At 41.3% G+C, this 14631-nt stretch overlaps 1 protein-coding gene across 1 annotated transcript; it reads left to right on the top strand.

Moving 5' to 3' along the window:
- The first annotated feature begins 9 nt into the window (after positions 1-9).
- ppp2r2ca (protein phosphatase 2, regulatory subunit B, gamma a) lies at positions 10-13328 on the top strand. The gene is made up of 11 exons (XM_049572328.1): positions 10-46; positions 3261-3575; positions 4063-4433; positions 4969-5066; positions 5266-5449; positions 6838-6950; positions 7180-7357; positions 8489-8653; positions 9820-9989; positions 10261-10352; positions 10671-13328. The coding sequence occupies exons 3-11, from the start codon at positions 4370-4372 to the stop codon at positions 10966-10968; spliced, it is 1362 nt and encodes a 453-aa protein (XP_049428285.1). The 5' UTR covers positions 10-46; positions 3261-3575; positions 4063-4369; the 3' UTR covers positions 10969-13328.
- Positions 13329-14631: the final 1303 nt, after the last annotated feature.

Below are 14631 nucleotides of genomic sequence, written 5' to 3'. Positions count from 1 at the left end.
GGAGAGCGATGCTTATGGAAGAGCCAGTGGAAACGATTGCGTCAAGGTAATCCCCTGACCTTTACTTAGCCGATCTGGCACCCCAGGTGTATTCATTAAACGGAGCCGATTTAAACTTCATCACGGGCGGAGCCAGACCTTGTAGACATTTGGGGCTCAGGGCATGCTCCCACAGCAGATTTTTTCCCAGTGGTACTGGGTTGTTAGGCACTTCTAAGCTTGATAACAGAATTAATGGATCAGGTCCATCTGCAGGCTCTGTTCCATTATTAATAAGCTCATTAGTCTCCCTTTCAAATTTTGCTAATGTGGCACTAAGAAAGTTCAACTTTCCCATCAATACTGCCTACCCTGTTTATAAAAATGCTGTAACCTAATTGACATTCATTTCATCACTTATCATTCACATACTGGGAATGGCCGTACAAAAAAATAACAGGATTGTATTAAGATAAATGTAATAATTGTCTATGAAATCAAAAGTAATGCGATGAAGACGTTGCTTTAAAGTAGGTTTTTTGTTACTTATTGTTGTATCTGTATGTTTGGTTCACTTTGGTGTTAGAACGTGGGTCTCAAAAACAAGATATAATACACATTTTTAAGTTATAAACACTGGTGGGTAGAATTAGACGTTTAGATAAATAGCTGTCTTAAATTAGACTTTGCAAAGTACAAGAATCTTGAAATAAACTTAAGGCCTTCCTTAAATTTTATGTTTTGTTTTGTTTCTTAAGTGCACCAGACCACAGTGGTCTGTGAATTATTTAGACCTTAAGTAAAAGTGGAAATACCACAATGTAGAAATACTCTGCCAAAAGTAATAGTCCTGATTACAACTACAAGTGTTAGCATCCAATAATCTTACTGTAACAAGAGTAAAAGTGCCCATTATGCAGAATGGCCCATTTAGAAAAATGTTGATATTATATTACTGGGTTATAGTTAGTGATGCAATAACATGAAAGCATTCCTTTAATGTTAAAACTGCTAAAGGCTAAGCTCATTTCTTTCGTTTTATATACTGCTGGGTATTTTAATCTATAGTCTGACAATATGTCAATGGATTAGATGATTAAAATCTGTAATAATAATCTAAATCTGCAAAGTAACTAAATAAAGTTGTCAGATTGAAGTACTAGGAGTAAAAAGTAATATTTGCCCCTCAAGTGTTGTTGAAATAAGTGTAAAGCAGCATATTAGTACAAGCAGCTCCAATTTGTACTTAAGTAGAATACTTGCATAAATGTACTTAGTTACATTCCACCCAGGGACGTAAACATAGACAGTGCAAGCAGTGAGGTCGCACTGGGGCCTGTGGGGTGGGGGGCCCTAGAGAGTGATTCAGATTGCCTTCTCAAAAATACAACTGTAATTACATAAGAAGTCATAGTAAACTTTAAGTGGTGCCATTTGCTATTTGTACCCACAAAAAGGCCAAGAAGGCCAAGTCAGTAGCAGTCTCTAGCAAAATGATGTGCTTATTCTACATAACCTATAAAAACTAAAAACTAAAAATTAAACTACAGTACATATATAAAAACACTGATGACACAATTATGACTGCTGGGGTAATATTTATGTTGATGCTGTCCTGTGTAAAGTTGTTATTTGATCATGTGCTGAGATGTTAGGATGTATGGTAGCTAGTTTAAACTCAAAATCTGGCTCTAGGGCCCATCACAGTAATATGCCCTGGGGCCCATCATGACTACCTTACATGACTGATTCCACCACTGGCAAAACATGCACACAAAATATGACCAGTAATGTATAAGACGGAAGAAATACATGCTCGTGTTAGTACTGTAAATGGTAATGGTGAGGGGTGACCTCACTTGGCAGGCCTTAAAGAATGGAGTGCTGGAATGGCAGTAATGTACAGCTTCTAAAAAGAGATGTGAAATTCTGTTTGATTTTAAAGCTACTTTTATATAACTTTTATAAAAAAAAATTTGCTTACCCTGTCATTATTCACACAACAGTACATGACATAAACTTTATGTTCAAAAAGTGGTTCCTCCTCCCTCTCCTTGTGCTTTAATATCATTTGCTGAAATCTACCGCAGCTCACAAAAAATAACCAATAAGCGACTACCAACTATGCCAATAACTGCTCGTGAACTGCAGTCAAATTGTCAAACTAGGCAGTGCTGATCATATACGAATCAAGATTCTACAACTGCATATTTCTCATCTCAAATGTTTTCAGAAACAAATTTTAGCGCACTGTTTAGCTGTAAAATGAGAACGTTTTCTCCGGCCAGTGGGAGGTGCTTTGTTTTGGCTTGACTGTTTTCAACATGGTGGCAGAGTCACAAATGTTCTCTTTTTAAAACACAAGACACAGGACATTCAGTGAGGATAAAAATGAGCTGGGAGATCAAGTTCAACTATTTTGTTGGTAATCGACAAAGATACTTGGAAGTGTTAGCCGAGCCTGTAGTCTTGCTGGCATCCTCTCTTTCTGTCTCTTCTCCCTCCTTCGCCTCCATCGCCTGCTGGGCCAGCTAACAAACCACTTTGACTCTGGCGGTCTGGCGATGTCCAGCGGGATGTTGTTAGCCCTCTGGTTATCACTTGAAACGCACATAATATAACATGATCTGATGTCGCTTAACTCTTGTCGACTGTACAGGTAGTCTGTCTGATACAGAGCTGAATACGCAGACAAAAAACACACAAACTAGAGCCACTAAGTGCGCGCCGCCATCTTGATCCCCATTAGAAGTGCTGCAAGACAGAGTAAGCAGAGTATTATGATTTTTTATTATCTATCTCGTGAACTGCTGTGTGGCTTCAGAGACCGTTTCAGCAAAAATGACAAAGTGTTTTTTTGTTTGTTTGTTTGTTTTAAATAAAAGTAGTTTTAAAGGGACGTCTTGTAAATAGTCACTTTAGAGCAGCGTAGTAAGGGAAACTTAAGAAAGAGTCAGTGCAATGCTTGTTTTTGAGTGAATGCCAAACAGTGCTATTCCAGGAAAAGGCTCAAACAGTCTGTTAGTGAAGGAAATATCCATTTCCACTAATAGACAGCCTCTGAGAGGGCCACTGTTGTGTCTGGAGAGAGCAACAAAGAAATCAACACTCATTGGTATGTGAGCATTTAATTCCCTTTAAAGCCTGGCTCTGTGTTGTAATTCAAGCCTTTCCTTTTAAATCCCCTTTATTTCTTTATGCATATCACCAGTGTTTAACCACACACCACTCAGTGTCTAACTGCTCCCTCTGCTGGCCTCTTCCTCCTTCATCATCTGCAGTGGGTGGATCCACGAGTGACAGCTGTGCCACGATTGGCTGCTCCAGGAGGAGGCTGCCATGACACAGTGGATGCTGCACGGAATCAGTTCCACAGCATCAGCAGGCAGCGGACCTCCATCCTCCTCGTTATCCCTCTCTCTCTTCTCTTTTTTCTCCTCCTTTGCCTCTCCTCCTCTCACCACCACCACCCTTGCTCTCTCTTTTCTCACCCTTCTCCTCTCCCTGGGACAGACACGCAGGCCTGCCTGGGCACTCTGCAGCAGAGGACGTACACACGCCAGCAGGAGCAGCAGCAGCAGCAGGCGGACTGGTAGGTGTGTTGAGGCCTGTCTCCTTCCTGCAGCATAGGCAAGACATCGCGTTCTCCTCTGATCTCCGTCAAGGACTATCTATTTGAGAAGTGTGTGTGTGTGTGTGTGAGAGAGCAGGGATCTGGAAAGTAGGCAGAGAGGACTACCACACCCTGAGAGCATTTACTGCCACTGCTGGTGCTCCACTGGTTGAATGTTGCAGTAGATATTTTCATCCTCACATCCTCTCCCCTGTGCTTGTTTCTGTGTGCATACACAAGGATGTATATTCTCTGTTTCTCTGCTGGAGCTGTTTGTTGTTTTATCTCCATGCTACAGCTCTGGGATTTGCCTCGGCGTTGACTAGGCCTTGTGCGTCTGCACACGTGTGTTTTAGCTAATGAGTGTGTTGAATGTCTAACAAAGGTCACACCATTTGGCATGCTGTGTGCACGTATTGTCAGCCCACCTAATGACAGCCATCCTCTTTTCTTCCCAACTTCATCACCAGCCTTCCCATCCACTTTCTCCCCGCCTCACATCTTCTACTTCACCACTTTCCTCTTTTCTGTCCTCCTGCATCTCCTTTTTCTCTCATTCCATTTCCTCTCTCTCCTCCCTCTCCATCCTCATCTCCATCTCCTCTTCACGCCTCTTCTCCTTCCTTCCTGGCTGGCTGCTTTCCCAGGATGCCTTGTTCCAGGCCGTTCCGCTAGGCCCTAGCAGCATGGGCGCAGTCTGGGTGGGGAGAGAGAGCACGGATTGGAGCCTTCCCCTCAGGACGGGCGCGCTGGCGGGTCACCCTCCCTCGGCTTCAGATGGGCGAGGACGCTGAGAGCCCCAAAATCAACCACACCTTCCTGCGAGACTACGTCACTGAAGGTAGAACAGACGGTGTGTCATTGCTGTCTCTGTGGTGTCAGATAACATGCTGCTATGATTGAATGGATTCATTTCAGCATCATGGGTGCATTATCCCTGCACTGAGAATGGATATTGACATTAATCATTCCATGACTTACTGGACAGCTAATGAAAGACACTTGACTGTTTTACATATGATTTTGGCATTGTATTCTCTTATGACAGATAAATATTTGATCATTATCATTTGGAGTTTAAGGAGCTGGTAGCAGAATTAACATTTGGTGCTTATTTTCTTGTCCTATTGAGAATGTATCCACATCAGGCCCAAGCACCATGAGTAAGAGTTATTCTGGTTAAACAGGATACTTTCTATTGATCCAGTATTTTTTTTTCCTGTCCACATTTCTCTTAATTCTCTGTGCCTAATTTTCCCTGTGCCTACTTGATTTCATTCCTATTCTATCCTCTCGCATCTCTCCTTCAACCCTATATCTTTTATTCTAACCATTATTCTGCCATATCACCTCAAATGTTCTTGGTCATCTTCTAGCTGATGTCATCTCTACGGTGGAGTTTAACCAGACAGGGGACCTGCTGGCCACGGGGGATAAAGGTGGCCGAGTGGTCATCTTCCAGAGAGAGACTGAGGTCAGTTTTACATTTAAAACTTGAAATAATCACCACCATTCTATATTCAGGATATCAGCATGGATTAATAGTTACTACCTACACCATAACTACAATATTCTGGGCCTCACTTTTCCCCAAAGAAATGTTCTTTCTGTTATATCTTTACACATAAGTGTTCTTTCAAGGCTGTGTTTTCTTCCTTCTCTGCCCCGGACAGTCTAAAGGAGAGTCGGAGGAGGGAGGGGAGACGGGTGACTCTGGGGAGTACAATGTCTACAGCACGTTCCAGAGCCACGAGCCGGACTTTGACTACCTGAAGAGTCTGGAGATTGAAGAGAAAATCAACAAGATCAGATGGTTGCCACAGCAGAATGCAGCACATTTCCTCCTCTCCACCAATGGTGAGAAACCACTGACACCAGGAGATAAACCAGGAGCCCCATTACAAAAAAATATCCCCACTGCTTGTCCTTTCTTAAGTGTCTTCCCATTACAGATGCAATTCCTAAACTCTGTATCCTATCCTATCTGAGACCTCCTATCTTATGTTAAGAAATACTAACTGTAATTGTAAATTTGATTTGTCAATCGGCAGTCGTCCTGTTAGACATGTATCTATGTTTACCAGTAGGCCACTTGTTTTATATTTAGGACCGGCTCTATGCCATCCTAACTTAAGATTTCTAACTTGGAAAATCCCTAAGTTAGTAAAGTTCTTAAATAGCTAAATTTCTATCTGGAGATAAGAGGATTTTTCCTAAATGTAGTTAGGAAACATAGTCCTGTAATAGCAGAAATCCTAAACATCATCCTAAACTGGGTTGAGATATAATTTCAGATTTAGGAAGTTTCAGTAATGAGGCGCCAGATCTCTTATTCCTAGCTAGGCTAAAGCTCAACTTGTAGACCGGTGCACAGTTGTACTGTGAGATATCCACTGTGAATGTGCATGATTTTTGATTGATATTAGAAATGACATGACTGGCTTCATCTTCTGTTACCAAAGTGAGACAATGTAACATCAGGCCAGTCGTTGAAATCACATTTGTGGCTACAGTATTGGCACCAAACTGCCAGTGTAAAAACCACAGAATCTAATCTGGGCTTTAATGATATTCCTGTCATGAGACTGAATCGTCCTAAAATGCTCATCTGAATTGCCATAGAAAATTGTCACTTGAAGAGGAAATCATTGTCAGGTCTCTCCTCCGCTGATACCCCTTTTCCACCAACATGAATCGAGTTCCATTCAGGTCCCCGACACTTTTTTCGAACCATTAGGAGCATTTAGACAAAAAATACATTGGTTTGGGGAGTTGGTTCCAAGCTGGAACCAAAAAATGTAAAGTTTTTCTTACCTGAAGTGTGAACTCAGATGACATCAGTGGGAGAGGAGTCTTGAATGTAATAATATTCTATTTCTTCTTATCATTAATTGGTCCATGCTTGCTTTTTGGATAAAAACAAATATCTGTAATAACAGAGCAAAAGCTTGCAGGTAATCAATCAAATCAGCCATCTTGCTACTATCAAGTACTTCTATTGTGCATCGTGCAATGCCCTCTGTTGTATCACAATCTTGATTACAATGGTTTCACTCAAATCTGGTGGAAATATGAGCTGGTTTGGTTTGATAGTACCAAGGTTTCGAAAAACCTGAATGGAAGTGGTTCAAGAACCGGAGCTAATATGGTGGAAAAGGGGTATAAATTGTCTGTGGCATTTATCATCAGCTTTCTCTCAGCATAATCAACTTGTGGTGATGTGCAAATCTTTCTGCCTGTCACAGATAAGACCATTAAACTGTGGAAGGTGAGCGAGAGAGACAAGAGACCAGAGGGATACAACCTGAAAGATGAGGAGGGACGGATCAAGGACATCTCTACCATCACCTCTCTGCAGGTGCATGCGCATGCACACACACACACACACACACACACACACACACACACACCCCTTTATTTTGGTCAGCACGTATCAGGTTGATGCCCTCATATGACCCCCTTACTCTCATGTCCTCTAATTCTGTCTTTCTAGTCTGCCTTGTTGTCTTTCTATAACCCTAGTTTTTACCCCTGCTCTCTTTCTGTCATCGCCTCTTTCATCAATCCTCTCTATTGATGTATTTAAGGTGCCGGTACTGAAACCCACAGATCTGATGGTAGAGGTTCGTCCCAGACGAGTATTCGCCAACGGACATACCTACCATGTTAACTCCATCTCAGTCAACAGTGACGGGGAGACCTACCTGTCTGCAGATGACCTCCGCATCAATATGTGGCACCTGGGCATCACAGACCGCAGCTTCAGTATCCTTCCCAACACTAACTCGTTTTATATTATATACATTTTATCAGTACCACTCTGCTTGTAAACATCATGCTCTGCTTTGTATAACCCTGTAGTTCACCTCTGATTTTTGTGTGTAATGTAATCTTTCACTGGAGGAGGTGACTCAGATTTCACAGGGTATAAAATTCCCAGAAGTGAATCATAGGGCTATCTTTTTCACTGTTATGAAAGTATCAGTGTGTGTCATCACAAGCAATTCTGCAGCATCAATGTGAAAATTGTAATAAGATAATTTTTAAGTAAAAATCAGTTTCTGTAACAGGAATATGGGGACAAAATAAGAAGAGTGGAAGTGATTGAGCCTTTTCCTAAAGCTTAAGGTTGAAATACTATCATAATGAGTCAATATTTTGGGGTTCAGTTTACATCCATTTAATCATTTTTTAAACCTAAAACGTCCCTATGTATGTTAAAGCGTTTGACTCGATCACATGAAGTATATGCACCACATGCAAGTCTGCCCCCATGTATCTACATGCTCTCTGATGCTCACACACACAACTCCACCTCTTGAAATATACATTCAGATGAAATATACTTTACATTCCTGCTCATCTGAATTCATCCTTTATCTATATTTAATGTAAACAGCCCATGACTATGTTTGGATTTATGTTTTTCGATTAAAGTGCTGCGCGTCGCCTCAGAGTGTGTATTCAGCGCAGGCTGTAGCGTGTTCGACGGGGGTGCATTTGGTGATTTCCCATTCAAATGGAGGCTGACCTAGAAAATCACAGAGGCATCTATGGAAGAAGAGTTTAAATAATTCACTCAGCAGTACACTTTCTACTGAACCACACAGGACTACCACAAATAGAACAGAGAGAGGAGCAGAGTGTGCATGCATATTGGGGGTTGGTTGGGGAGCATTTTTTTGGGTTGTGATATGAAGTGAGGTGAAAGCGTGGAGAACATGTACTGAAAAATATGTCTCATCACTCTACTGCAAAAATATGATAACATACATCATGCCATGTGCATAGTCTTAATACCTTGTCTGTCCTGGAATACCTTTGTTCAGTTCGATACCTCTTAAAAATGTGGTGCTATCTCTGTGGTGTTTAATCCCTAACAGACCTTTTTCTCAGATATTGTGGACATCAAGCCAGCCAACATGGAGGATCTGACGGAGGTGATAACAGCAGCAGAGTTCCACCCTCACCACTGCCACTTGTTTGTGTACAGCAGCAGCAAGGGCACTCTGCGCCTCTGTGACATGAGAGCCTCCGCACTCTGCGACAGACACACCAAACGTGAGCATACTGACATTAGACATTTTATTCTCAGTGATGAAAACTTTGTTACATAGAATGGAGCATGAGGCATGTTGGTCACCCAAAACATAATCTGCAACTCCACACACTTAGAAATAAAGGTGCTTACTAGAACCACAAAGAGTTCTTCGGCTTGTTCCCATAGGAGAACCATGTAGAGCCTTTTATAAAGGTTCTACCTGGAACTATTTCAGAGGTTTATACCTAGAACCATCTGTGAAAGGTGCCACAGAACCCCCTGTGAGAGATTCTACAGAGAATTCTTATATAGTTTAATTGTTCAACCCAGATCCCTGTTTGGGGGTTCTATCCAGATCCTTCCCACCCTCCAAGGAGGTTTACAGGAACCCACCCAGGGGGCTTTACTGAGAATCCTTATATATTCCAAGGGTTTTATCAAGAGCCCATTCAAGGGGGTCTCTAAAAATAGTTTTTGACTCGATAATCCATGGATCTCTGTCCCACCAATCATGGCACAGAGATCAAGGAACCCATGTAGAGCAGTGTTCAGGGTCAGGAGCTGATGTTGTCCAGCTAGACCAAATAACAATAATGGTTCACAACCATGTTTTTAGGGAAGTGGAGATTTCCTGAAATCACTACTACCACTACAGCCTTTACTATTTCAATGGTGCAGTAGGGTTGGGCATAAAGGACTTGGTCCCAAATTAGAATTGAATACAAATTTCTAAGTACCAGGTACTGTGAAGAAAAAAAAAAGACTAGGATAGGATAGGATAGGATAGGATAGGATAGTGGCAGACCATGTAGTATTGTATGGCATGAAATGATGGTAAAGATATCAACTATGCAAAAAATGAATTGATTAAGTGGAGGCTGGACACATCTGCATTAAAAATACCATTTGAAACCTGGGTCAACATTTGAATATTTGAGGGTAAGAATATTCAATTTCAACAATCCTTGAAGAACTCTTTCCACCACAAAAGAGTTCCTTGGATGAAAAGGGTTCTTCATGGAACTGTTAGTGTTACAAGGAACCCTTGAAAAATGCTTTCTTCAGAAAAGGGTCCTTCAGAAGCAAATTGTTCTGGGTAGAACCTCAGCCCTTCAGGAAGAATCTTTTGCAACCCTTATTTCTAAGAATGTATTTGTGAATAATCAATCACTCTTTTGTTGGTCAGTATTTGAGGAACCTGAGGATCCAGGGAGCCGGTCCTTCTTCTCAGAGATTATTTCCTCTGTGTCGGATGTTAAGTTCAGCCACAGTGGACGGTACCTGCTGACCAGAGACTACCTCACCGCCAAGGTGTGGGACCTGAACATGGACAAGGGCCCTGTGGAAACATACCAGGTAAAGTAGCACATCTGTTTCCTGATCTGTGTCCCTTCCACGTGTCAGTTACAATCTGTATCTGATAGAACGTACGCTCACCAATCCAGTTAATGCATTCCTTGTAGCCTGCGTTTGTCGTGTTGTTGAGGAATATGACATCTAAGCAGAATTTAAACTCATGCAGTCTGCTGTAGATGTTGTGCTTTGCCTGTGGTCAATACACTGGACCACCATGTATAATTCTGCATCTACCCCAGAAACTAAGGTTGACTGTGTGTTTGATCCCCAGGTCCATGAATACCTAAGGAGTAAGCTGTGTTCCCTCTATGAAAATGACTGCATCTTTGACAAGTTTGAGTGTGTTTGGAACAGTTCAGACAGGTAAGTGGCAGAGATAAAAAGGAGAGAAGGACAGACAATGTACAGTATATTTAAGTCCACTTGAAAGCAAAGGAGCAGGGAGTGCGTCAGCCTGTTTCTGCTTGCAGTGATTCCCTAAATGCTCTGCCTCTGCCATTATCCGACATTTAAATCAATCCCAGAGACAAGCTTTGCAGACATCTAATCAATCCCTGCGCCTTCAGTTTTGTTTACTTCCTCTCCACTTCCTCACCCTTCCATGAACCGTGCTTTTCTGCACTGCATTCACTTGCCCTTCTCAATATGACATCTCATTATGCCAATCTCTCCTCTCCTCAGCGTGATCATGACAGGGGCATACAACAGCTTCTTCCGGATGTTTGACAGGGAGACGGGGCGAGGTGTAACCCTGGAGGCTTGGCGAGAAAGCAGCAAGCCTCGGGCCGTGCTGCGGACCCGCCGCGTGTACACCGGCGGCAAGCGTCGCCGTGGAGATGTGGGCGTTGACAGCCTGGACTTTACCAAGAAAATCCTGCACATGGCTTGGCACCCTTCTGAGAATATCATTGCCATAGCAGCCACCAACAACCTGTACATCTTTCAGGATCGAGTCAACCCTGAGACGCAGGTGCAGTGACAGGGCTTGGAACATGGACAGTGGCAGACACAGAGAAACACAAACAGCGACCCAAATATATTTGGATGTCTTAGAGATGGCATGGGGAATGGACAGCCCTTATGAGAAGATTAAGTCAGAGCCAAGCTGTTTCACAAAATACTGCACCATCTGTTTGTGTTGATAGAAGGTCGGATTATTGCTAAAATCACAAGACTGTTAATTTATTTGATCCCCAAGGAAGGTGTAGAATCATTTTTGTTCGATGCTGACACAAACTGACATCTCCGGTACCCATCAGGACATGTTTTTGGTCCCTATTTTGGAAGACGTTTGTGTAACTGCTCCACCGTAGGGGCAGTAAAAGAGGTGCGGGGACACCTCTCCATCTGCATTGACTCAGTGCTGTTGACCACACAATGTTGCACTCCTCACTGATGTGCTCTGGTACCTTTTGACACAAAATGGAAGATAGGTAATGACAGGGAATCATGCTACAAAACATAAAGGTCATGAGTTGACGGATTCCCAAAAGACTTTGCCAGACAGTGCATCTAAATCTAAGCATTTTTTTTCACTATTGTGGAACATTAGGAGTGGTGTTATTGTACAGCTCTTCACAACAACATCCCAAACCTTTTTTTTTCTCTTTCAAGCGACAACAGCAGCTGAACCCCTCCTTTAGAGCAGTGCTCTTGGAGATTTCACTCATAAATGCCCCATAATGTTTGCCCTATTCACTTTGCAATAATATAAGCACTAACAGAAACACAGTGCAGCAGTATTTCTGCTTTAAAACGTGAGCTCTTCTTCTACAGGTATACACTCTTTTTACTCTTAGCTGTAAATATTCTGTGTTCTTTTTTTAAGGTGGTACCAATTTTGGTTCCAGAGAGCTAAAAGATAAAAGATGCATTTTTATGTCTAGTACACTGCAGATGAAACTGGGATCTCATGTATGGAAATATTGCGGAATCACACTATTTCTGTTAAAGAAGGATTTTTTTCTTGTAGCAGTACATAGATAGGTATTGCTGGCTGTGGAGAGGGCGGATTGCATTGTGCACAAACCAACACCTACAGTTTTGTTGTGTATATTAGGCCCGTATTGGGTTTTAACTGATGTAATTTCATTGTCTAAAGTCTACATACCCATGTGGTAAATTACTGAAAATGAAAGAGACGTTTAGCTCTCTCACAAACGCTTAAATTGAAGTTGATTGGTGGTTGAAAATAATACGTACAAAAGTTTAATTTGTGTTAAGTGTTATGCTAATTTAAAATGAGCTGTGTTCATTTTATAATGCATAAGCACATCTTGAAAAAGTACCTTACAATCAAGAAAAAGATGGAAGCACATTGTTCCTAAATGAGGCCCCTGATTTAGCCAAGTTTTGTTGAGTGAGTTTGTGTCCAGTGTATTTGAGGGTCAAAGGTGATCATCAGTGCAATAGCTCATTATGTACATTGCTGAAATGTCTTTAACATTCAAACAATAATGTCATCATGTGAATTTATCATATCACAGGTTCATAATGTCATTACACCGTATACCTCACAGTGCCACACGCTACTCTGGAGTGAAAACCCCGGTATGTACAGCAGGAGGTGGAGTTTGTGTCGACTGAATTCTTGGTCAAGATTTGATTGTTTACAGTGAAGTGCTTTGATTTTAAGTGACCTTGGCCCTGATGGCATAATAAGTGGTCTGGATGTTAACTGTAGCAGGTGGAGTAAGAGAATACAGTGCAGAGGTGGAGGTTGCACTTTTTCCAAATCTGTCTCTGTCTGATAGATCAACATCAGTTTCACTGTGTAAACCGTAAACCCCAAGAAAACAAGGCAGTTGTTGATATATATATGTTCTGCTTGTCTGCTCTCTCCTCACTTTCCACCTCCTTTGGTTTCAAAATCACAGCTCACAGACATTTCTGCTACAGCCTGTGGTCTAGCGTCTATGTTTTGGTCTTCACCGTCCAAGTGTTGTTGAATACCGTCACAGTCTTGCACTGATTGGTTTCACAAAGTGTATCACAACAAAATCCACAATGACAACCCACAGGAAAATGGTTTACATAGTGACAGGCCACCTGAAGCATTATATAAGTTCCAGGGCTCAGTCCTCCAATGGTGAACTGTAGTTTAGAGCAGGTCAGTTGTAATCGCATCATAACCACCAACACCACAAGCAAACAGTGAGAGGATTTGTATTCAGGAGCACAGCAGCAGCAGCAGCAGCAGCAGCAGCAGCATGTTGCCATTACTCAATGCTACTAGCGTGTATATCTATCATACTTTAAAAAAGACAAATCTAACAATACAAAAAACATAACTCAAATGAGGTGAATGAAAGGAATGTGCATTAATAAAATAATATGAAATCTGACAAAAAAAGAGTGTTGGATCCTTTTATGTCTGTGTCTCTATATTTAATGGAACACTATTTTTCCCATTCCTGAAACACATCACTGAAATACTCAATCTGAATCAAAGCATCCACAAGGTGTTTTTTTTTTTTTTTTAAAGACAAGCACTTTAATAGTCATTGCACACTCCCAGAAACTCCATCACCAAATAAAAAGGCACTCAATTTCACAATATACAGGCTCAACATCAATGATTGTCACATTTCACATGTAAGTAGAAGTTTAACACTGTTCACATATATGGCTTTTAAAAATGTCTTTAAATCTGTGTATCTAAAAAACAAAAACAACAACAACAACAACAACAAAAACTAGAATTACCACCATGTGGTTGTATGCCTCCGTGCACCAGTCAAGTTGCAGTTACAGTTTCCATCCATGTCTGTGAAAACATGGATGCTTGACACGCATCTTCCCGCCGGCAGCACAGAAGATCTATGAAGTCAGCACAGTTTCTAGGTGGACACATCATGATGTCACAGTGAAGTTGACCTTTTGGACATATAATGTCATCAATTCATAATTTTATCCTGTCAGACATTTGTGTGAAAATCTTATCATAATTAGTGTATGAATTCTGAAGTTTTGGCCAAAAACATATTTTGTGTGTGACCTGTGACCTATGACCACCAAATACGATTAGTTCACTGTTGAGCCCAAATGGACATTTGTGCCAAATTCGAAAAAGAAATTCTCTCAAGGCATTCTTGAGATACTGCATTCAAGAGAATGAGATCGATAAGGTCATAGTGACCTTGACCTTTGATCTATGACCACAAATTTCGATCAGGTCATTGTTGAGTCCAACTTGACATTTGTGCCAAATTCGAAAAAGAAATTCTCTCAAGGCATTCTTGAAATATAGCATTCATGACAATTAGACGGATGAGGTCACAGTGATCCTGACCTTTGACCTCTGACCACGAAAATCTAATCAGTTCATCCCTGAGTACAAGAAACAGTTGTGCCAGATTCTAAAAAATTCTCTCAAGGTGTTCTTGAGATATCGTGTTCACAAGAATTAGACAGACGAATGGATGGATGGACAGACAACTGTAACCTTAAAAAGGTAGGTGGAAAAAAGCCCCAATTTCAGCTTTGTGACTGCATTTTTCAGATAGTCAGATTTCAATAATTGCTTTATACATTGCTTTTTTTTGCATAAAAAAGAGAAACACGTAATACATAATAATTGTTTATCTGCTGTGACAAAAAGCTAAGTTAAAAACTGTGACATTTATTTTGTCTTTATAAATGT

This window comes from Epinephelus fuscoguttatus, linkage group LG3, assembly GCF_011397635.1.
Source record: "Epinephelus fuscoguttatus linkage group LG3, E.fuscoguttatus.final_Chr_v1".
Classification (NCBI taxonomy): Eukaryota; Metazoa; Chordata; class Actinopteri; order Perciformes; family Serranidae; genus Epinephelus; species Epinephelus fuscoguttatus.
The sequence above is the reverse complement of the archived record's forward strand: the minus strand, read 5'-3'. Positions and strand labels throughout refer to the sequence as shown.

Excerpts from the sequence above, each read along its gene's own strand:
- ppp2r2ca (XM_049572328.1), top strand. The coding sequence starts at position 4,370 with ATGGGCGAGGACGCTGAGAGCCCCAAAATCAACCACACCTTCCTGCGA. Across the intron at positions 7,358-8,488 it reads CATCACAGACCGCAGCTTCA|ATATTGTGGACATCAAGCCA; the intron begins GTATCCTTCCCA and ends CCTTTTTCTCAG. Across the intron at positions 9,990-10,260 it reads GCCCTGTGGAAACATACCAG|GTCCATGAATACCTAAGGAG; the intron begins GTAAAGTAGCAC and ends TTTGATCCCCAG.